Source organism: Formica exsecta, unplaced genomic scaffold (genome assembly GCF_003651465.1).
Source record: "Formica exsecta isolate Colony F162 unplaced genomic scaffold, ASM365146v1 scaffold117, whole genome shotgun sequence".
NCBI classification, from domain to species: Eukaryota; Metazoa; Arthropoda; class Insecta; order Hymenoptera; family Formicidae; genus Formica; species Formica exsecta.
Window position 1 is genome coordinate 864,787 of NW_021848510.1, and position 24,706 is coordinate 889,492.

Genomic DNA, 24,706 nt, shown 5'->3' on the forward strand with positions numbered 1-24,706 from the left:
ATGTGTGTGTGTGGTTCCTAATATAGTTTAAAATATATATATACATATTTACGTAGATTTAATCACACAATATTTTAGAAACTTCGTAACAAAATTATTATAATTTCTAATACTTTTTTTTTCATATGCTTCGTTTTAATTATAGTTTTATATACTAGATTATTAAATATTATAAGAAACTGAGAGAATTTTTAGTCCATTTTTTTTGATACAATTTATTATGTACCAGAATTACACGTATCGCGCAATTTCGAAAATTATGTAGTTTGTGCCATTTTATGTACAAGTGTAAAAATTTAGTATAAAAATGTGTTATCTGTGTTATCTATATATGGATAAACTCTGCTCAAAGACAAAAAAAAAGAATAAAATTATATAAAATTGAGAATTTATTAACTATGTGCGATATTCATTATATGTATATGCCACATACTAAATAAGTATCATAAAAATGTAAGTCTGCTTATTTGTACTAAAGTAATTGGTTTAATGATTAAAATAACTTGTGCTTGAAAATATAAATAGAAATAAATTCTCGAAATTAATGACTATAAATATAGCAAATACATGTTGATTATTCTCGCATTATTAAGTATATAGTGCCCAATCTGCTAGGTACTGTCTCTTGTATTATAAAGTTGCCAAGATCAAATCTTGTGTCCTTATTATGAAGTTTCCATTCAATTTTCACTTTTATTCTAATGATACTCTAACAATGCACAGAATAAAAATGTCGTTTTGTCTCTAACATCGTCACGTGATCACAATAAATACATAAGTAATAAAAAGTAGCGCTAGAGGAGAATATTACTTTACGAACCGATATCATTATATATGAATGTTTGACTGTACAAAAATCAAAATCCTAAATAGAACCACAAATTGTAACATCAGGTCATTTAATTGACCATAGATCCGTAAATTTCATATAGGCTATATTTATCGCTATGTTTCAGATAAATTATTTAATAATTGATTAGATAATAGTAATCTACCTTTTGAAGGAGTCGTTGTGGACGATGTTATGTTACTCGCCGATGAATTGGTGGTCGTTAGTAGAATACTGGAAGCTGACGATACACGGGCAGAAGATGCACCACTCGTGAGCGCGATCGAGCTCTTTCCACTTTGCAAAAGATTGGACAACGTGCCAGTTGTCGCACAGGCAGGTTTACTACTTCCCGCTATTTAATCGAGAACAAAGGATGTAAGTATTTTCGGTTAATCGCCTATACACATACCCCGATAGCTTAAACGAATTATAACATATATCTTACCTCCGGTAGCTGTATTAACTCTAATTTGATTTCCCGTAGTGAAAACGTTCACTAATTTCGCATCTCCACTCTTGTCAGCTACATTGATTTGTCTATAATTGTTCGACATTACATTTGAATAAGACTTGTTGGAGGATACTATAGTTTTCATCTTCGAAACATTTTGCAACGGCACATTCGAAATGATCTTCGGTACTTTGACAGTTGCGGTCGCGGCTTTGGTCGTGTTAGATGTTTTGGAGGGAGTGGTCGCGAATTGATTCACTGTAGTAGGTGCTAAACGTATTGGTCCTATTGGGGCTAGACTCGCTAGCGTACCTATATTGAGCGTTATGCCGTTCTCCGCATTAATATTTGTCTGTAAAAATAATATATAATTCATTATTAAGAGAGTATATATGTATATATGTATTGCGATATTCAAAATATATTGCAATACATTTACAAATATTTTAATTAAAGAATGCCTCGTTTCCTCTTACAAAAGTTCAAGTAATATTTGAGCCAATATGTATCACACACATCAAGTATATCGATGATTATTTCATAAATTGTATATATGAAATTATATGTTAAATTATACGTTTGTGTAATAATTACCTGCCCAGGAATCTTAGAAGTCTTTAGATGTTCTGTTAATTGATTTTTCTGATTGGTCGTGGGTCGCTTCCGTTTCAGAGTGGAGGTATGATTTGTTTGTTGTCCACCCATCTGCACAAGGTTAGATTGAGTACTGAAGGTACCAATTTTGGAAGGTGAATTTGTCGTCGCGTTCGTTGCAACTGACGGCGCGGAGGATACCGGCGTGTTCGGCCGAGATTTTTTCACAGTCGGCGAATTAGGTTCGCTTTCCACGGAACTGCTCGTCGAGTTTCTTCGTTTGTGAGAATCTTTTTTATTCTTGTTCTCGCAGACAGGCATCGTGGATCGCAACGGTAACGGATGAGGTTGCAGCAAAATGCTACCAATAAAGTCGCCAATTTCATCCAGTATGCATCTATCTACCATGCTCTGTGTGATACCCTCCAGTACCTTCTTGGACGTAGATATTCTGAGATAATCGTCGGCCGTGCCTACGATCACGAGACTCGTCTCCACTAGCATCTTCTCCCTTAGATCCTCCAAATCGTCTGGCCTAACGAGGGTTGCGTTTTGTCCGATAATAAACATAACGGGACAGCGAATGTCCATCAACATGTCGTCGGGCGTACCGCGTTTTCCTTCGACCGTCGAGAAAGGAAATCCGATGCAGATAACAGCGGTTACATGTTCCATTTGGGCAATCTATACCATGGAGTAAGTAAAAATCAATAATAATGAGGAGAGAGAGTTATACATAATTAGGAAAAGATAAACTTATACCTGACAAGCAAGTGCCGCACCAGTATTGAAACCTACGAGTATGATCGGTCTACCAGGACAGTCGTTTTTAACGTCTTGTATCTTGGCTCTCGTAGCCTGAACTAATTGATCTATGCATACCATCATGGTCATTCTGTTAGCTGCCAATCCCATTTGAGTATGAACAGTAGCAACCATGCCTAACGATCCTAACTGCGTGATCCATTTATGTTGACGAGAAGAAACAGTTGATGTGATGCCGGAAGGTACTATTATCAAGATCGGATTTCCAGGCAGTTTCTTCTATAATTAATTTGATTTGTTTTCACATACTTGAGCAATGTAATATAATATATATTAATGATTATAAATTATCATATTTACGAGTCGACTTCCGTTTAAACTCGGCGCGACCGGATCCCAAGATCGTTTCAAGAGCGATCCGAGTGTTTCCCATGTAATGGAACCTCCTCTAGCGTTAATATTCGGTTGTACGGCAATCATCTTATCGATTAGCTGAGGAATCTTTAGTCTCAGAGTCTGTAAGATATCGAGATAGATTGCCAAATATTCCTGAGGGAGATGCTCGAACAATAGATTGTGCAGCCATTGAGCCAATCTCCAATCCCATCCAGTCGACGCTAACATTTCCCGAAATCGTCTCGCCGCGATATCCACGGACGTTCTTCGAAAAATGGGCTCCATTGCGCTCTTAGCCTTGGCCAATCTCGCAAGTCTCTCCGAACTCAATATCCGAGTCACTTTGCTGAATATCCGATTTTGAACTGAAGACCATAAAGTTTTGTTTATATCCTCCTCCCAATCCTCCTCCTTTTCAGGTCGCGCAAAACTCGCTAAACGTTGAAATTCGTCCATGAGATGCCGAGTTCTAGTTAAATCAAAGAGTGGTATCAACGGTTCGCTGCCATTATCTTCCACATCAATCTCTTCATCCTTTCTATGTTTATCACTAAGATATAAAAAATAATATATTACAATAGGACAAAAATTATTATTTTATATTGTATTACTTTAAAGATTAATTTAATCTACGTATTATCGATAATCTTACTTTGTTGCAGTGTTTTTTGAGAAAAATAACTTTTTTACAGGTTTGACATAAATGTTTTCTGGTTTCCAATTCCAGGGTCGGGCATAACAATGATCTTTGAATATTACATCAACATCCATCTCATAATTTCCAGCGAGTTGATGTAAATATACTGTTACTCTATTTGAATTGTCATCAAATATGTCAGTGGTTGGACTTGGTAAGCCAGAACTGCCCACAGATGTAGATGGTGCCGTGGATACAGATGTTAACATTATGTTGTCTTATTTCCAATATTAAATTTACCAACAGTAACTAAAATAAACATATACAATTGATGCTTCTGTGTCTACCCCAAACGTTTTATTATATAACATTATAATATAAAAAAAAAACTAATATTCATACTGGTAAAACAGAATTCTTTGAAATGAATATTGTGCATGATATATATTGTGTGCTGAAATGATTGGTATAAACTTACTACCATCGCACCAAATAATTATGTACATTAATGCTAAAATGTTGTATGTACATTTACACTTTTCTATAAATTTAATTAAATGTAAATCTTTATACACAGAATACACACACACATCCGAAAACTAACCTATACTTATGCCACGTTAGACAACAAATATGTCTTTAATCTTATGTCTTCATCAAATTAACAATCGTGTGCTACCATTTGCTGCAGTTTATCGATAATATTGCAATTATTCCACATATTCTGAAGTATTCCAATTGTACAGACTTATACACTGACAAATATTTAATGTCACTTTGTATCACGTAATAAAAACTAAAAGAATTAGCATACACAAATATATGCATCCATTTTCGCGTAATCGTTAACGATTTTTGCGTATGTATGTGAATGTGATGTAAATTACATTAATATCTTATATGTATGCGAGCACATGTGGCCATTGCGAATTTATTCGCTTTAGCTGCACTTTTTTGAACAGTGCAGTCAGTTCATCCATTCTTTAATAATTTACGATATAAAAATGTGAGAGAAGAGGAAAATAAATAATGTAAGATACATAAAAAAATACAAGAGTAGTGAAATAATATAAGAAATAGATAAATTCAAGCTTTAGTTGAAAAAAGGAAGAAAAGTACAAAGTACAGATTATAATCGAGATTACTATCGATAACGTTCGACTTGCATACATATGTGGTATCGACGTTTCATTTATGGGGTGTCCTAAATCTGACTGCACTTCCGCGTCGACGCGAGCCGCGGTATTACATTATGAATTGTTTAAGTTTAATATTACAATTTATATTCTTTGTTTATATAGCGAAATCGGTACGATCTTAGTTTAAATGTGTAACATATTGAGATGACTAACGTACGCAAACTTAAGTTTTCGGCGGGATTTTGGTTTGACGTTCTGCTACGTGTCTTTCTGGCAGTGCTATTCGTGTAAGTTGACGTTTAATGGATGTGCAATTAAACAATTAGTCTGCTACAATTAGTACTCTGTGATGTGTCATTAAATTTTAGTATTTATATAGGAGATTAATTAATATTTATTAAAGAATGTCTGTGTGCAATGTATGCATATTATATTACATTATTATTTCACATAAAAGCACAAAAACGTGTTTTTAGAGTTATTAATATTTTTATTAATATAACACATATCATTTTATCAACATGATTATTAATAATGTTTTACAATTAATAATTTAATAATTTTTCTGAAAGATGGAGATTTAGTATATATATTGCATATTTAATTTTTTAATACACAAGCAATTGCTTGCCTTTTCTTATCATAATGATATCATTAATCAAGCGGAATATTTTGAATTTTTTATGACTTGTAGGGAGCTAGAAAAAGCAGAACCATTTACGAGAACAATTCATGAAGATGAATTATGGTTGTACAGAAACCCAAGAACAGATTCTTTTGTTCCAACCACAATATTATGGGTATATATATTTATAGACAAGATATCACATGTTGTAAATAATGCATATTAAATAAAATAATTTTCTTTTTTTCAGCCTCTTGTATTTATGATGCCGATTGTTGTTATTTGTTTCTTTTTTATAATGCACAAAGATAAAGTTGATCTTCAACAGTCAGTATTATCTGTAACATTAGCTCTAGGATTTAATGGTCTTATTACAGATATTTTGAAACTTATAGTAGGTATGTAATATTATCAAAATGTTTGAGAGAGAGAAAGAGAGAGCTGAATAGATCTATGTTAAATAAAAAAATTTATACATTTTTTAATATCAGTTACTTTATTATTCACTATTTTCAGGTCGTCCAAGGCCAGATTTCTTCTGGCGGTGTTTTCCAGATGGGCAAATAAATCCGGGATTTAAATGTACTGGAGATCCAATTGTTATTAGGGATGGAAAGAAGTCATTTCCAAGCGGACATTCCTCGTGTATGTTAATAGCAGTAACATTTGCAAATATAAATATTTTCCTCTTTTCTTGACCAATTGATTTTTATAACTATATTTGCATAAATGTGTCAGTTGATTTGGAAAAAAATAACACATTAAGATAACATACATTTCTAGTATTCTACTAGAATATTTATATAATAAATTTATCTTCTAGTTGCGTTCGCTAGTTTTGGTTTCATCTCCTTATATCTATCTGGAAAGCTACATACATTCAGTCTGGCAGGAAAAGGACAATCGTGGAGATTGTGCATGTTTTTTTTGCCGCTTCTCGTCGCTCTTACTATCGCATTAAGTAGAACATGCGATTATCATCATCATTGGCAAGGTAAACTATTTTGTTGTCGAGATAATTTAATCCTATATTTTTATTGATATGTAATTTCTTTTAGACGTAGCGGCAGGATCAATAATAGGTTATTGCTTAACATATATTTGCTACAGACATTATTATCCTTCGTTAGATTCGCCATATTGTGATAAACCATATACTGTGCTTACGTTACAAATTCAATCGGATATCAAATCTAACAAGAGTGAACAAATTAAGTGGATATAAAAGTGGAGACTATTTCTATCTATGCATCACATAAAGTATTTTAATCAATATTTGATTTGGTTAAAACCTTTGAGACTTGTATTTTGTGTACCAATACAAAAGAATATATATCTCTGTATGAGTAAAGACAAACTTTTAAATATATTAAAATTTGTACATATACATCTATTTGTTTCAGTTCTATCATCTGTGCTATGTCTTTTCCTCTTTTTTGTGTGCTTATATCTTTAAGATAGCTATTTCATTTTACGTAATATATGTAAGAAAATACGACTAAAACAATTGTATTAAGAATAGAGAAGGTACAAAAATATTCTTATATAATTATGTTATATTTGCATTTAGTTTTTTAATAAGATTTATTTTTTTCATTCTTTAGATGAATTTCTATGCAGTTATGCTTTTAATTTTTTTTACGGGATTATAATTATATTAATATTAATTATATAATTATTATTTTAATTCTAGTACATATTTATAATAAACAAGAATGATCAACTTAACAAGATTTATCCTCCTTTGATTATTATGTGTTTAAATTTGTGCAACTAAAATTGTAAAGAGAATTCTTGCGGATTGAAATGGGCGCGCTTAGATGCAATCTTCGAATTATCGCGCGCTGATTAGAATACGTTCGAAAATCCACTCGGAATAGAGCAGCGTTTGATTGGCCAATCAGAACGAAAGGATTTCTCTGTCCCTGATTGGTCGATCGAATGCTCCTCTATTCGACAAGTAGGTTTTCGAACGCAATCTTGGAGCAGTCGATTCGCGTCGACAGGCGTTATCGCTCGGGCATTATCGCACATTTCTCCGCGACGTTTCCGACCGCAATATCATCGCGTCGGCCAATCGTGGGATCCTACTCTCGGCCATATCGAATTGCGCATTCTCGAGTCTCATGTCGCATCTCGCGCGGCGTCCGTGATCGTCCATCCATCCGTCCGTCCGTTTGTCCGGTCGTTCGTTCGCTCGGCCCAGTTCGGTACTGTCTGCGCCGCGAGTAAGTTCGCCGATTGCGATCTCATGTTGGGGGGAAAAAAAGGAGATTGATATCTCGTGCGATCTCGAGAGGAGATCCCGATACGTCATCGGAACGCACGGAAAAGGCTCGAGAGACGCCTGCTACCACCCAGGCCTCGTCGTGCGACATAGTTATTTGCGAGCTGTTGTGTTGGTGAAATGTTGTCCCGCTGACTTTGTCCGATGCATGGTGAGAATTCGTAAGCAAGCGTCATTTGCCATACCGTCATCGTTGTCGTGCGCGCTAAGCGTGCGTTAAAAGCTTAGAATCGTGTTCGCGTCGCCCGTCCTCCCGACGCGGAGCCTCTCTCAGCAGTCGGCTATTCTTGAGAGGAACTCGCGTACATACATAGTTCTCTGTCTCCTATACAAGAGCCACGCGCTAAGTTGGTGCGAAGAGCGTACGGAGCGCCAGTTGCCGAAAGCTGCTCAGCGGACAGCGGACCGTTGTCATACGAGTGAGATGATCAACATGGAAACGGACAAAATTATCGACGACACGAACACGAGTCAGCAGGTGAGAATGACTAGGCAATTTATAGGTATCCGTGCGACGTTTCCTTTCGTCGCGAAAAAAACTATCGCCATCTTGTGCCTTCTCGCGACCGACCCAACGAATCGTCCGTCCGTTGACTCTGCACGTGTTTTTACTTCCGAGATATTCGAGGTCAAACTTGAATTATGATAGCGTCGCGCGCGATTATCCCTTAAATTAGAAGGGAAGAGAGAGGGGAAAAAGATTTAGAATTGAGATAACTTGGAGCGATCGAATACATTTTGAGCACCTGTTTATGCTTGTCAACGTGTGACAATTATCTCTCTAACAGGGGATCCTGCCTTACGTCACGATCGATTGTCGTGGCCAAATTACTTTCGGGATTATGATAGCGTCGTTATCATAGCGATTGACACGTTTTTCAATCTTATTCCTTTTCTGATATCGAATCTTTCAATTCTAACATCTACTTCTCCACATTTCCCTTGAAAGGCAAAAAACAATAAACAAAATAAACGGACTCGTGTCTGGATGTTTACATGTCGATCGATATGAAGGACGACATGAGGTCTAGTTGTCATTTCGCGTGTAACGGCTGTTTGCAAATGCGAATGCAAATCGCGCATCTCGTATCGTGGAGTCTCCCCTTTTCATTTTCTCACAATGTGTTTTTCATTTAAGGAGGGACTGGACAGATCAGTTACGTCAAAAGTTAATAAAAATCTAATATATTTTGAATTCATAAATTTGACATTGCGCTAAAGAAGAACTTTTGGCATTTAAAAATATAAAACTAATAATTAATTTGTGAGTTTAAATAAAGATTTGTCCTAGTATATAATTTAATCTCAAGATAAATAATATTATCTTTTATATCGAATTAATTTTGTTATAGTGACTGTACACAAAATTCAGGAAAATAAAAATTTTAATTATTCAGGAAAAATATTTATTTATAAATATTAATTACTTTAACTCAAATTAATTATTAATTTTATATTTTAAAAGGCTAAAAGTGTGCTTTGCGCGATATCAATTTCATGAATCTCGAAATGTATTAGATTCATTAACTTTTGACGTAGCTGATCCGTTCCTTCTTAAATCATGAATCCTTGACGGGATGCCTTTTACAGATCGAGAGATCGTATGATCATACAATATGACGTACGTACATAAAGTGTTATAATAAATGCCTTGACATTCATTAGACGGCTTCGTATCGGTGCGTTATATCTATAGACACGCGTACAGATCGCGATACCGGTCGCGTAGCGAGAAAAATAGCCAATCATGCTTCGTTAGCTGACTGATTGCGGCTGACTCCTCATTTATTCCTCGCCAGATTAAAGGTATCGAACGTTATTATCGGAGAATTTATAGAAAGATGGCAATTTTCAATCGCACGTTCAATCTTACGCACGGCTTTTAATCTCCCCTTCCCAAGATTTAATTGCGTATCCGTATTTCATATGAAACGTGAAATAGCGATAACACAGAATAGATCTAACAATGTCTTGCGGATGACACATGTTCGATTAGCTAGAATCCAATTGTCTTCAGCGCGCTACCACACAATCAATGTTTTAGCTTCGCCCCCCTCTTGTCTCTCGAGAGGTCTAACAACTCCTCCTGCGTGCGCGTGTGTGTGTCCTCTTCGATTCGATCCGTCACGATTTTTAACATCGTCCACTCTCTTATCTGCCTTTGTCGTTTTCCTGGAAAGAACGGCGATAGTACCGAGAGTCTTGATAGCTTCGATTCGTGTTTAAGTTGATCGTCTTACCTTATAAAAATAACTTCTCGATATTCTTGTTATATAAGGACAATCTTTGCATGGACATATATACACATTCTCTCCTATCTCATTAATTTTAATCTATCTATTATTAAAAGAGACAAAAACATTAAATATATATATATATGCAGATAATTAATTCTGCCTGATTTTTTCATTATTTAAAGTTTTTTTAGATTTCTTAGTTCTAATTTAATGTGACAATAATATATATTATATATATAGGGTGTAAATAATACAAATTTTTGTATTAGAATTTTTGACTCTATTTTAGTTCTAGAATACACTATTAAAGTATTGTACGGAGGTTGTGAGACACCCTGTATATTGATGTAAGTTTTTATTTCTTGTTTTAATTATCTTTCGAGTGTTTACTTGTATATTTCGATTCTAATTCGCGTAACGAACATTGCGATAGATTGATTAGCGACTCTGCCGTTCGCAATTAATCCATGCAAGGTACAATGCATTTTATTTATATGTTTGTGCTTGTATGTGATAATTTTGCGAGCATGTGGACTCCCGTACGCGATAACACTCGTTATTCTTCGTAATTACATACGTTTGTTGCAACACGGCTTACCGGAAGTGCACCTACGACTTCTTATCCCGCGCTCGGACGATGGGTCCCTCCTACGCTCATTCCGCTCATAAATCATATATCGTTCCAAATGTATCACGCACGTTCGTATATCTTCCTGTACTGGAGAATACGTGTGAAAATCTTAAGTTCATAAAACAAAGATTTCTAAAAAATCAAAGATCCTATCTCTCTTAGGATAAACACCGTTTAAATTTATTTAATATGCAAATATATAAACAGTTTTTACATAAAATTGGTTTAAAATTTTATTCAACATGTTTACCTCTTCTTTTTCTTTTCTATATCTGTATTCGTAATTATGAAAATATCCCGGATCACATATGATTTTCGTTTTCATATAATTAAATCTTTTTTTTTTTTGTGTAATTAAAATATTTTCTAAAATATATAGATTAAAAATGTGATATAATTAAATCTTTTTCTTTTGTATAATTAAAATATTTTCTAAAATATATAGATTAAAAAAAAGACATTTGCAATATTTTAACGTTTTAATTTTTAATCTCAATTAATTCGGCTTCTCCATATTTGTGATTTAAACGGCTAGTACATTCGTAATTTCCGCACATTTCTCAGTGATGGATAACGCTATTCCAATAGAGAATACCAATTGGCTTTTAAACATCAGTCTGTCGATGATAAAGTTAGAAAGAGAGAGAGAGAGAGAGAGAGAGAGAGAGAGAAACAGATTGCGATCCTTGAGCGAGAAGGTCGGGCGAATTTACCTACGTCAATATTCACGGAATCGAGCATCGTTACTCTCAAGTATTAACGCTCGATATATAATATATATGTATAACGAGCAGGTATTTCAAATTGAATACTTCCGTAATCTTATTGATGAATATATATGCATGTCCATCCTCTCCATTAGATAAATTAAATGGCATCGATCAATAAGAATGGAAAGCTATATAAACAGATAGTGTAGAGAAGTTATTTTTCTAATTACTAATAAAATTAATATTGTGTTTATCGAAATTTTTGAGTAAAGAATTTTCCAAGACAATTTATTGCACAGGGAAAAAGTATAATAAAGTGTTATTTATTATTCTAGTGATATAGTAATAACTTATATAATTGCACATAGTTATGCAACATAATAGCTATTTCAAAAGCCGGTTCTTTGTAGCGAGACTTTGTACAATTTTTTTTTCATGAAGATTTTTACTCTTTTGATATCATTACTTTACACAAAATTCTACTCTTCTAAAATTTTATTTATCGTAGCCATTATATTAAAAAGTTTTTGTTGGTAAGAGCATGAAAAATATAATAAAAGTATCCTCCCGGGCACATGTTGCCATGTAGGATCGTGGACTCCAAAAAAGTCTACTCTTTCGTATTTGGTAAGAATCATTTCCATTTCATTCTGAATTGTAATAATGCCGTGTACATACTCAAGCTATCGATGCTAATGAACTTTATATTCACGCGAGAAGAACGAGAAATAAACGTCAAAAAAAGCACGTTCATGATAACGGTAGCGGATCCACCGTTTCGTCATCCTCGACTGGAGCGGGTTAGATTTTCACCTTGTCCGTATCCATTCTCGCCGTTATCGCGAGACGGAAATCCATTCACATTTCTCAGTGAGAGATAAAATTAATAATAAGGAAGTACACATATGTGCGCGTGTGTGTATAATGGGTATAAATTCGCGGCGCCCTTCCGAGACTTTTGCGTAATGACGCGTGCGTGTAAATCCGCGTGCACGACCAATGTCAAGCGGGAGGTGCCTTTCCTTTTTAGGCGTCGCCACGTTTCGGTTTCGTTGCCTGAGATAAAAAAGGCACTGCGAAATATCGTATCTGACCCTGTACCAGTGGGATCGGCAACAGCGTGCAAGAGGTCAATTCTTTGGTCGTAATAAATAACACTTCTCTGTTTTCATTTTTGTATGATTTTTACTAAATAAACGTTTTTAAGTTGATCATGTATCTCTCTTTCTCTTTTTTTTTTTTTAGATTGAAAATTTTGCTTTTAAATTACTTAATTTTTTATTCTGATTGTATACTGTAAATTTAGGAATGATTATCTTTGAATATTTGATAAGATATTTTTCGGTTTCTTTCAGATAAGATATATTGGTGAGAATTTTTGAAATTTGTGGATACCTGACTTTGAAACTCGGATATTTGTACGATGTGTCAGAGTCCATTGTTAATTTTAATGTTCCCTTTACGCTTTCTAACGTCACTATCTTCAGCGGCCGCTTCTCTTAAACCTTCAGAAGTTGTCGACCTCTTTGTGCCAGAATAGACGAGTGCGAATTCACGAAGCAAAAACTTGTTTCACGATTCATTCCGCGAAATCGTACATTTCGGTCTTGCGACACTACTTCCCTTGTAGACGCATTCAGTTGAAGTTTCATTGAAATTATACGAATACGATTGTCGGACAGTCTATGTTAAATATACTGGGAATATAAACACATGCGTCGTTTAACTTATGTAATCAAAGTTGAAAAAAATAAAAAAATGATAAAATTATATAAAAAAAAGATAATATATATTTGTAGATTGGATTCTCTAATTGCAGTGTTTTATGTACAAGGTATTGGATAATAGATGAACATGATATACGTGGCAATGTTTCTTGTCGAGAATTGAAATATATCTCATTAAAATAGATATTGACACATAAATAATTACTGGGCAATAAGCGATCGAAAAGAAAAGGATGCAAATATAATTAATCAAATTCAGTTTTTGGCTATTTCCGGATATATCCCGCTTTAACAAAACTTTCGAAAAAAATGATTTCTATTTTTGATAGAAGAGAAAAATCAATCGATTTTACCGGTCATCGTTCATCATCAGACACCCAGTATATATTGTTCACTTTAGCCGTGGTAACAGGCGCATGGGGACGACATCCAGGAAGACAAAAGAATCAGGAGAGCGTAGATTCGACACGAGTTCGCGATACCGTTATACCGGGAGCATTCGAAGAGCGTTTTCAGGTGATCGCGCACCGCTAGACTCGTCTCTTCGTGTTACAATAACACAAGGGACAACTGCTGCCGGATCTATATCTTTCGATAGGAAGTCCCCATACAATAGATCACGATCATAACATACAGTTCTTGTCCCCATAAATCATCTATTTTTAAACGATCTTTTAAAAGATCTTCAAATACTGACTAATTTAGTATGTATAACTCGTTTTAATTTGGAGAAATATTTTGGCAACGTTCTAAAGATATAAAGATGTATGACTTTTTGTTTCGTTTTAGAAGAAAATGGCATTTTTTTAGCTCGAATTTCTACGAATTTTTTATAAACTTTTAAAAACAGCTCGATATATATCGAGCTGTTTTTAGGGACGTATAAAGTTGCTGTCCGTTCGCCGTTGTTTTCTAGTCACTTCTGTGATGCGGAGATTTCATAGCCTTTATTAACGAGTATTTAACGCGATATGGGCCTTTTATGATGGTTTTCTCTTCGTGGGGTAGGAGAGACGCCACGGCAAGTAGGTCAGGTGCGAAATATACGATTTCGCAGACTACAAATCGTTGCTGGTCTTAGAGTATAAACGGGATTTTCCTGCATATCTCTCTCTTGTCTGACACACTTCCAGTGTATATGACATACGGCTGTATTATAGATAAAGAAACACTCAACAAGGTGTCCTAGAATCGTTCCGGAATAGTGAGCACGTACATAGAATCGTTCCTTAGGAACTTTTAAATCAATCTTGGTAAAAATGTCGACGGCATATTTTTTTTCGCAACTTTTCTAAGTCGTTGAATCTTAAAATTCGTTTAGAAATTTAATATATTTTATTATTTAATTTCTTGTCCTCGAAATTTAGTTCAGGCAAAAAGCTCTTCATTTTCAGAGATCTATAATTTGAAAGATATTGAAACCACTGGCAAAAAATTAGAAATGAGCAATACCTATTTTTCATCGATTCTTGGACATCTTGAGAACGTTGCACCAGGTGGAGTTGAGAAACAACGTGAAAATGGGATACGCGGCATTTGCATAGTTTTTTGTTTTCTCTTTTTTTTTTTTTGACAATAAAGTCTCGCTCTCGACAATCGTGCGCGTTGAGCATCCTCCTGACGTTGTGGCATTCCCTGTTGCATTTGCGGATGCACTTTCTCCATTCGCGCAAATGTAATCCATCGTTTATAAAAAGATCGCCCACTCAGTGTCGCCGTCTATGTGTGTGTCTATGTGTATATCTTTCGATTCATCGCTATTCTGTTAATATGGTTCGTTGCACGGGGAAAATTATGTAAACTTACGTGGGATGATAGGCGCCGATAACATTTTTTGTTCAATCAGCTAGGAAAAGTTTTTCGAGTGTTAGAAGCGAAGAAAATTAATATATATGGGAGAGAATATAAATTTAAAAAGAAGAATTAACTTAAAGAGAAATATTAAAGAAATAAATCCGTAATTTAGTGAATGTACGTCATCGTAGGATTTTATTTTGAATTTTCATAGCAAAGCAGAATTATCTCTGATAATATTTCGTTGTGACCTTAAAGTACGATATCCTTGAAGTTAGATTAGCACAGTAATGCATGAGTTGCTGCATCACATTTATTCAAATTATCTGATCTAATCGAATCGAATTCAAATACCGAGAAAATGAACAATTTTTTAGCCACACAATTTTGATAAGAAGTTGGAAGTTGCAAGCAAAAAAGAAGTAATATTTTTTATCATATCCTCACGTATTATACATTTTAATATATTTATATATAACAATAATATACATATAATTTTTATTACACACAGATATATATAATATTTTTAATTTGTATAATTAAAGTACAGTACATGTTATACATTTATTTTGTTGATTTGCTCCCAATTTTTGTGTTTTTAAGTAAGAAACGTTTGAGCGGAAAATATTATAATAGAAACGATTTGAATAAAGGATATGCGAGGATTAGGTTTGATCAATACCCGTTCTTACATTCTATTTTTATCTATATCGAAGGATGTTCTTGGTAATATCCCCTGCGGTTAACATTATCGAACATCGGCGACAAGTACCAACGATAAGGATGACGTATAAATAGTGAAAGTGCAAACGTGTGAGATTGCTTTCTTTCGCGAAAAGTGCATCTTATGCGCATTTACGACACATGCTTGAATTTCTGTGTAGAACTTGATTAGTCATACTTGAATAGCATACGTCAACAATTTTAATACTACGTGACAATTGTATAAATTTACCTTGCATAAATCTGTTAGCGCTACGTTATTCGTTCATGTAATCGTATTTACATTTACGACTCGATTGCGTGGATCTTGTTTAATTTGAATTAAAATTCATGCTAAAATCTTAAAACGCATTATTATCGAAGTGATTACTCGCTAAAATTAGAATATTCGTTTGCGTGTGTTTCTTGAAATGCGATCACCGACGATTACGGTATTAACGAGGAAATACTTGATACAAATCAGGACGTAAAGAATTAATTTATAAGAGCTCTCGCGTATGAGATACGAGAGGTCAAGAACCCGATACTTTGCTTTATCTCAAGATGCATCCACGGTTCTAGCAAATATATAAACTCTACGCTTATTTATTAGATTGCTCTATAAGTCGACGCGAACTTTTTTGTAGAATTTTAAAACAGAATCTACTTTGTTTTTTTATCACAATGATATGTACTTCTTTTCTTATATCAATAATTTATTGCTACCTGATAATGTTTTCAAGTAATATATCCACTTTAGAATTTGACTTGGACCGGTCTGTTGCCCATGAGAGTTCTGGATAAGCTATCTGATGATTTTTGCGGAATCTGATCAGCGTATTGTGATTTTTTAGGTTTATCTATATATACATCGTTATTTCGAAAGAGATAAATGAAATTAACAAAAACGTTTTGCACATGGCGGAAAATCGATTATCTTTGATACTTATGTTCTTTCTAATGGAGGAGGGAGAGCAATTAGCGCATATAATTTAAAATCCTTGTATTTTCGTTTGTCTATCATCATCTCGACCGATAACAATATCGATAATCACTAGTTTATGTAAAAGAAAAATATTTAAAAGACTAACTTCTATATTCAATTATTTATATTTCTCACTAGTGTATTTTTCTTATATATAAATTAACTTTTGATAAATGGGATAAAATACAAATATATTTTTATTTTAGATTAAATATTTGCTTTATTTTTTAAATTTATATTATTTTGCTAAAAACATATAAGACTGATCGAACTACGTGCTCGGCTACGTAATTGTACTGATAATGCATACATATTTCATTTGCACGATAACTTGAATATCTTGGGTATTTTTTTCTTGAAAATTCTTGAAATATTTGAATGCAAACGCTTAGCACGATTTATATCGAATATATGCCGTTTAGGCGACTAATCGAGCAACAACAATGTATGCATCGATACGATAATGCACATTGTATAATCTGATATTTTTAGTCTCACATTTATTTACGCTCCGATTACTCGGCATATCGGTGATACAGTAAGAATAAATATCGTTACATGCATGTATAAAAAATGCTAATAAAGGAATTCAAATATATTTTACATTTTCACGATTCACGTATATGATAAATGAATGTAACAATAAATAATAATAAATCTTTTTCCTCTCCATTAGTTTTAATTTATTATTAATGAAAAAGAGATATCATCATGTAGATTACATTTTAATTTTTTGTAAAACGGTGCGATATGCAATTAGAATATATTTTAAATGATATAATATGGAACAAATATGTATGATTGTTAATATTCTGTTACAGTATCCGATGACAATATTGTACGATCCGAGTTGCAAAAAGGAACCATCTACAGGAGTAACCACGCAATATGGACAGGAAAGAGAAATTTGTATGAAGCTATTTGAAAGATGGAGTGAGCCGGAACAAGTGCACTTTGTCGAACAGCTGTTAGCGCGAATGTGCCACTATCAACATGGACACATCAATGCGTATCTCAAACCAATGCTGCAGAGAGACTTTATCTCACTTTTGCCAAGTGTGTAATGAAATATTTACGCTTTATGTGTCTAACATTTTATGATTGTATTTCGATTAACAAAAATTCGATTAACAATATCGAACATTTTACAGAAAAAGGATTGGACCACGTTGCAGAAAGTATTCTTTCATACTTAGACGCTAAATCGCTTGTTTCTGCAGAGCTGGTATGTAAGGAATGGCATAGAGTAATTAGCGAAGGAATGCTTTGGAAAAAGTTGATTGAACGCAAGGTTCGAACAGATTCAGTCTGGAGAGGATTGGCTGAAAGAAGAGGATGGTGAGCAGATTTACGAAATATAAAATTTAAAATTCTCGATATATGATAATATGTGTATATATGCATAGAGCACTTATAAATCATAATAAACGTATAAATATATTTTTTTACATTTTTCTATGTACTTTTATAATTTTGCTTTCAGGATACAATACCTCTTTAAACCGAAACCGGGCGAGGCATTTCCGAATCACAATTTCTATAGATCTCTTTATCCAAAAATTGTCAAAGATATCGAGAGTATAGAAAACAATTGGAGAATGGGCCGATTCAATCTTCAGAGAATTAATTGCCGTAGCGAGAATTCGAAAGGTGTTTATTGTCTACAATACGACGATCAGAAGATAGTCTCCGGACTCCGTGACAACACGATTAAAATCTGGGATAGAAATACTCTGCAATGCATTAAGGTGTTAACAGGGCATACAGGTTCTGTGCTGTGCTTGCAATACGATGATAAGGCTATAATATCTGGTTCTTCGGATAGTACCGTGAGAGTTTGGGATGCTAATACAGGCGAGATGGTTAATACGCTCATTCATCATTGTGAGGCGGTGTTGCATCTTAGATTTAACAACGGCATGATGGTTACATGCTCCAAGGTCAGTAGAAAGAATAGTGGATTTTTTTATATTTCTTAATCTCCACAATCCGTGATTAAGTTATTACTGACAATAATTATTATTCACAGGATCGTTCAATAGCTGTTTGGGATATGACATCGCAAACGGAGATTGCATTGAGAAGAGTTCTAGTGGGACACAGGGCAGCAGTGAATGTGGTCGATTTTGACGAGAAATACATAGTTTCCGCTAGTGGTGATAGAACTATCAAAGTATGGAATACATCTAATTGCGAGTTCGTGCGAACGTTGAACGGACATAAGCGCGGTATAGCGTGTTTGCAATATAGGGATCGCTTAGTAGTTAGTGGCAGTAGTGATAATACCATACGACTGTGGGATATCGAGTGTGGGGCATGTCTACGTGTTCTAGAAGGACACGAGGAACTAGTGAGATGTATTCGATTTGATAGTAAACACATTGTCAGTGGTGCTTATGATGGGTACGTATATGAAGATCTTACATCTTAATCCTGATTTTAATTTTGTGTTGAACAATGTGAAATCAACTATCTTTTTAGCAATTGTATAGTAAATTTATCATGTTTACATTATATACTCAGAGATTTTTATTATTATTTGTATAATTCTGATTTTTCTCTTTATGGGAAAAGAAAATTAACAAACTTTATTTATAATATATTTTTAATGTACAAAAATACCAAAAATATTTTAAATAATTCCATGTTATATTTGTACTAGAAAAATTTTACATTGACAATTTAAAAGTAAATTAAAAGAGTTTTGCCTTAAAAGAGAGAGAAGAGAGAATATTTTATAATTTTTCAAACATGTGGTGAGGAAAAGATTTTGTACCATTTAACTCATATTTATTATTGTATGTTACAGTAAAATTAAAGTTTGGGATTTGGTAGCAGCTTTAGATCCTCGTGCCGTTGCTAGTACACTATGCTTACGTACCTTGGTGGTAAGACATATTTTTGTGTTTTTTTTATATATATTATATTCAGCACATTTGTATTAAATTCTGTACAATTGTACTTTTTATAGGAGCATACTGGACGCGTATTTCGTCTTCAGTTTGACGAGTTCCAAATTGTTTCATCCTCTCATGATGATACAATACTCATTTGGGACTTTCTCAATTATAATCCATCAAGTGGAAGTGTATGCAGTGGACGCTTACCGATGGATGGAGCGCCAAATCAAGCTGATACTAGATCTCCTTCCCGTAATACATAATCTTAAATTTCCTTTAATTTTGCTATTAATATGGCTTTCAATGTATGTTAATTATGAAACGATAGAAAGAAAAATACTTTTCTTATTTGTAGCATTTGAGTGACGCATCAATACGGAGATTCCTTTATTGTGATACAATTGTAAGTATACATAAATTATTTGTTTTACTAGTAAAACTTAGGAACAACTTGTTTGATATGGATAACTAGCTTTAAAAAAAATATGTTAAAAGTGAATTTGCAGAATTTGATTGCAAAATTTTATATTTTAGACAAGTGGTTAGTGAGTGAATCCAATGTGTTCACAATAATGTATGCAAAGAACGAAATATCCGATAATGAGTGTCCAGTGTGAACGACAATTAAAGAATCACATTGACATCTGAAGGAAAAACTTGGTTGGTCAATGACTTTGATTTATACTTTGCTGGGGCAACAAAAGAAATTTCCCAAGGAATAGGGAAGTAAAACCGACTGAGTGCTGCGTGGAACTATAAATTATAATTTATAATATATGTGCTTGATGCACTATGTTCAGGAACGAACAATATGTTTAAAAAAGCCACATAAATGCATCCCATGGATGTAAACGATTGTCGTCGTTTGCTTTGGCCATATCTGGAATTCTTCTACGCTCTATGACATGATAGAAATCGAGACCATTTTCCTAAGGTAAAGTAAAAACAAAAAAAAGAAAAAAAAAGACTTATAATACATAATAAAATGAAGCGTTTTTAAGGAGGCTGGATACTATATTTAATAAAACGTTAGATGTATTATTGTAAATTAATAATTTTTTTATATAATTAATTTATGAAGTAAGAAAATATTGTAAAATGTTTGATTGGGGTACTTACTTTGTGTGAATGTGTAAAAGGAAATTGTTAAACGGGAAGATTATTGCACCGTCTTTAGCGAATAGCTGATAGCAAAGTGCTATATATACCCACGTTTAGAATTTCAAACAATCATTAATTGTGAATACATAATAATTTTTAATAGATGTTTTCAATCTTTGTGAAGCTTATGTTATTTAAAAAACGAGTGAAGAGCCAACAACCTCTGCACAGTTTGGTACAATTTCATTTGCATTTAAAATATAAAAATCATTACATCAGGATGTAAATATCATTATTATTATTATTATTCTTATATAAAGACAAATATGTAATATGTGGTTCTAAAATAGTCATTAAAAAAGAAAGAAAAGTCTATTATCATATCTTAACTATTGATCTCGTTTTAGATCATTTCATTCACATTTTTGTATAATATAGGTTTCTCATTTTTATATATCTCTAAACTGTTAATTTATTAGGAAGTATATTATATTATAGTATATTATATTCCTAACAAGTTAACATTTAATAATGTTAAATTTTAATGATTTGGTATTTCACTAGAATTTCAAGAAATACTCTTTAAATTTAACAAATATCTTAAACGCAAATATATAAATGAAATGTATTGCTATCTCGATATTTATAATTATGTACATAGCTGAGTATATAAAGTTCATACGTAGTTGAATAGCATTGCTATGAAACGCTCCAGTAATTGTGATATTAAGGAATAATTTGTACTTTGCAAATATAATACTAAAATACATATATAATATTATAAAATTATACATAATAATATAATAATGCAATATTATAAAATTATATGTAATATCGTAATATTGTACAACAATATTATTAGTATTTGCGAAATGGTTACAAATCCATGATATCACACGAGCTTTGAGCGTTATCAGATATTTGATATCAAATAATGCTACAATGTTAGTAACTACGTGAAAGTGTGTGAGATATTGGGAAGAAAGTGAAATACCGAATTACGTTTTAAATGTGTGTTTTGTTAATAATGGTCAGTAAAAATGCGATCTAATATAATCATTTATGAACATTTATCAATCAATAGTGGGTTATACGAAACCGAATTGTCACGGTAAATAATAATACATATTCCAAGATGTAATATTATAACCATTCAAATATTTCTGAAGCCCTAAATAAGATATTCATTATAGAAGAAAATATACATTTTTATTTCAATCGCATATATGTAACATTAATTTCAGATTTTGATACGAGTGTGTGCTATGTATACAGAATACAATTTTACAAATTATATTAATACACATGGAAAAAATAGTAAGGCAGTATTAAATTAACATTTAAAATACGAGTGAAATTTCTTTACTCTTATAATGTACAGTTAAAAAGAAAAAGAAATATGTAGATATTGCGGATATTTGTACACAATTCGTTCAGGTTACAAATGTTTCTGCGTTAAATAAAGTGAAAATGAGATAAAAATGGAAAATTAACGAGTTGCGCGCGAACTGGGTACAAAGATTGTGATTTTTGAAAAATTAATACAATTTGATGGAAATTTTGTATAATTTTGAGGTATGTATATATTTATATATATTATAAATATGGGGTGTACTGTCTCGGTATGCAAAAAAGCATAAAGCATACTTTGGTAGAGTATTATATGGCATACACATAGTCTTTGAATTTGTGACTTATTTCAGCAAGTAGGCGAAATAATAGTGATCGTAGCTAGGCATTAAAACGTACTCTTGCATTACAAACATTAATGTTCTCCATCGTCCTTTCACTATCTACAGATACGCGTATGTAGGTATTATTAAAAGACATATTTGTGTGCGCGTGTGTATGTGTGTTCTGTGTCTTCCTTATTGGGATATGGAAAGATTTTCTTTTTTTTCCTTTTTCTTTTTTTGCTTAAACTAAAATCTGAGATTTTAGTTGGGAACTTCTATCGCATCTTGTATAAATATGCCGAAAACATCGCATCGAATTATTCTTCGATTGAATGGAAAACATAAGTAATATGGAACAAAACTAATATTTGGAGATATCATGTAATATTTAAGAAATTACGTGAATTTATATCTCATTAAAAACATGCCACTCACTGCGATTTGATCGTAGGATGTGCATGTTTGAGAAACTATTGAAAATACCAGTGAAATATCCTTAAGAAGATATTGTGATGCTTTATTGTTAATATCGATATGAATCTTCGTGTATGAGAATAACTGAATAGAGAGGATACAAAGGCTGTGCAAAAGCTATATTCGAAATATAACACCTACACAAGAATACTAGATTTTTTATGGATAAAAATTCCATTTTCATCATCCCCTTCTCGTCTCTCCCCTTCTACATGCAGTGTATATATATATGCATTAATAACGCTGTAAAATTGTGCTATTGACTAATCCAAGCGAAAATAAGCATATCAAACAAGCATGCAAAGTTACTTGATTCTTTCAAGTAGCATCATAACATGTAATTAAAAATTTGAAGAGTCTTCTCAGAGAGATTTATTATTTTTATTAAATTTTCAGCATTTTTATTATTGCTCTAAGTTTATTAATAAGAGAGTTTTTGAATTGTATTTATTGATCATATATATTAATATCCCTTTCCTAGGTGGCATATATATTGCAATTTGAAAAAAATAAATATTTTATAAAAATATTAAAAATAAATACTTCTTAAATCTTATGTAAAATTACGCAAATTTTGTTATAAATGTTTTAACAGATGGCCACAGCGATGCGATTATATATATACGATATATAATTCAATTGAAAAATATTGAAAGATCTTATTAGAATATGCAAGTTTACGTACTTGTTTCCCACCAATCTGTAGTGATTTGTAGTGATGATAAAAAATATGAAAAAGTTTTTTTATGGCCTCGAAGAAGCATATACTTTTGAAGTACGGTTCAATTTAATTTAATGATGAAAATTGCGCGCGTATTCTTGTGCGCAAACATCAGAAGATTTATGATCACTAGATATTTATAAACTGTGAGTATATTCCGACATTGAGATGGGAAAGTCAAATCTGTAAAATTAACTAGCCGACATGACGAGTAATCATATGGAGCGCTGTGATTGGTTGATGCGGCAGCCATGTTTGCCTCATCGAATGAAACTAGAGGGCATTCGGGGCGTAATCTACATATGAACATGCGTGTCTAAACATTCGTGCATTATGGTTCGGAACTGCGGCGCGCGGCGCGACACTTCGACACTTCGACGCTTGTAGGTATGTATCGAGAAATACATAATAGCTTGTGTAATATTAAATTAAAAGAAAGAATATGATTTTAGATTGTTTCTTTAATCAATAGTCAGGATGCATGTCCATTTGTTTCGATTTTAACGCACATTTTAATGATTTAAGATTCAACTGAAGGGCTCGCTCTTTTGCGATGCGTGATCGTTGACTACGCATGCGCGGGAAATTAATAGAATCTTTCAACCGACATTTTGCTGGTCAAAGTATTTTACCGCGCACGAAGATTCTCCGAGGATTCTGATGTTTGCCCGGTCGCTTATCTTAGGTAAGTCAATTAATATATATATGAAATATATATTGAAATGTTGACAAAACAGTATAAGAGATTATACGGCGGCACCGTGTAAAGTCTAGAGAGATACTAAACATTTTTTACTTTGCTAAATTAACGAAACTGCTACGCACTATACAAACCGATATATTCCAAAAGTAACCAAAGATCCTGTGCAAAATGTAATGTATATAGTTCGATATTATATGAAAATTGTTTATCTTATCACATATTTCGATAATATATTACGAAATATTAAAAGCAAGAATGCTGAGAACGGGAACACAAGAATTTTTAACGCAGAAAATGTATTCGAATTTAATGTGAAAAATATTTCACTTTGCTATATCAACGAAAATATCCATTTTACTTTTATACATACCAAGAACTTAGATATATTCAGGGAATAGCAATATAAATAAAATAATTTAAAAAATACAAAAATAATAAATAATATGATATAGTCCGACACTGTCTGTGAAAATTAGTGAGAATGCATCACAAAAGCGAATTGCAGAAACTGCAATACGGCTACGAATGAGCTTATGAATCAGCTTATGATTTTCTACGTATATAACGCGTGGTGCTTCTCACGATGAAAAAAATATTTATCAAGTGATTGTGACAGAGA

The 24,706-nt window shown here is 33.0% G+C and overlaps 4 protein-coding genes across 6 annotated transcripts in view; 3 read left to right on the forward strand and 1 right to left on the reverse strand.

Moving 5' to 3' along the window:
* The window catches only part of LOC115240645 (crossover junction endonuclease EME1), a 10,082-nt gene extending 8,942 nt beyond the window's left edge, over positions 1–1,140 (forward strand). Inside the window, exon 5 of the mRNA XM_029815927.1 lies at positions 1,005–1,140. The gene's annotated coding sequence lies outside the window, so the exon portion shown is untranslated. The remainder of the gene's footprint in view (positions 1–1,004) is intronic.
* The window catches only part of LOC115240628 (KAT8 regulatory NSL complex subunit 3), a 9,789-nt gene extending 5,370 nt beyond the window's left edge, over positions 1–4,419 (reverse strand). Inside the window, exons 1-7 of one of the 2 annotated variants that reach the window (XM_029815902.1) lie at positions 4,280–4,419; positions 3,691–3,984; positions 3,003–3,588; positions 2,640–2,918; positions 1,878–2,561; positions 1,278–1,635; positions 996–1,184 (exon numbers count right to left, since the gene is read on the reverse strand). In XM_029815902.1, coding sequence (XP_029671762.1) covers positions 996–1,184; positions 1,278–1,635; positions 1,878–2,561; positions 2,640–2,918; positions 3,003–3,588; positions 3,691–3,944 — 2,350 coding nt within the window. In that variant the 5' untranslated portion in view covers positions 3,945–3,984; positions 4,280–4,419. Of the gene's footprint in view, positions 1–995; positions 1,185–1,277; positions 1,636–1,877; positions 2,562–2,639; positions 2,922–3,002; positions 3,589–3,690; positions 3,985–4,279 lie in introns of both variants that reach the window. The other variant, XM_029815892.1, reaches the window with a different exon arrangement.
* A 455-nt stretch (positions 4,420–4,874) lies between these two features.
* Positions 4,875–6,826, forward strand: LOC115240654 (phospholipid phosphatase 5). The gene is made up of 6 exons (XM_029815939.1): positions 4,875–5,101; positions 5,509–5,614; positions 5,690–5,837; positions 5,956–6,084; positions 6,263–6,433; positions 6,498–6,826. Exons 1-6 carry the CDS (start codon positions 5,019–5,021, stop codon positions 6,662–6,664), a joined length of 804 nt encoding a protein of 267 aa, XP_029671799.1. The 5' UTR covers positions 4,875–5,018; the 3' UTR covers positions 6,665–6,826.
* Positions 6,827–7,454: 628 nt separating this feature from the next.
* LOC115240474 (beta-TrCP) lies at positions 7,455–22,811 on the forward strand. Of its 2 annotated transcripts, none has more exons than XM_029815643.1 (9): positions 7,455–8,204; positions 17,334–17,568; positions 17,664–17,850; positions 17,996–18,452; positions 18,542–18,915; positions 19,322–19,400; positions 19,484–19,664; positions 19,768–19,815; positions 19,947–22,811. In XM_029815643.1, exons 1-8 carry the CDS (start codon positions 8,151–8,153, stop codon positions 19,776–19,778), a joined length of 1,578 nt encoding a protein of 525 aa, XP_029671503.1. In that variant the 5' UTR covers positions 7,455–8,150; the 3' UTR covers positions 19,779–19,815; positions 19,947–22,811. The 2 variants fall into 2 exon arrangements, with proteins under 2 accessions (XP_029671503.1, XP_029671511.1); XM_029815651.1 differs by having other exon boundaries at positions 7,595–7,877.
* Positions 22,812–24,706: the final 1,895 nt, after the last annotated feature.

Excerpts from the sequence above, each read along its gene's own strand:
- LOC115240654 (XM_029815939.1), top strand. The coding sequence starts at position 5,019 with ATGACTAACGTACGCAAACTTAAGTTTTCGGCGGGATTTTGGTTTGAC. Across the intron at positions 5,838-5,955 it reads TATTTTGAAACTTATAGTAG|GTCGTCCAAGGCCAGATTTC; the intron begins GTATGTAATATT and ends CACTATTTTCAG. Across the intron at positions 6,085-6,262 it reads TCCAAGCGGACATTCCTCGT|TTGCGTTCGCTAGTTTTGGT; the intron begins GTATGTTAATAG and ends TTTATCTTCTAG.
- LOC115240474 (XM_029815643.1), top strand. The coding sequence starts at position 8,151 with ATGATCAACATGGAAACGGACAAAATTATCGACGACACGAACACGAGT. Across the intron at positions 17,569-17,663 it reads CTTTATCTCACTTTTGCCAA|AAAAAGGATTGGACCACGTT; the intron begins GTGTGTAATGAA and ends AACATTTTACAG. Across the intron at positions 17,851-17,995 it reads TTGGCTGAAAGAAGAGGATG|GATACAATACCTCTTTAAAC; the intron begins GTGAGCAGATTT and ends TTTTGCTTTCAG.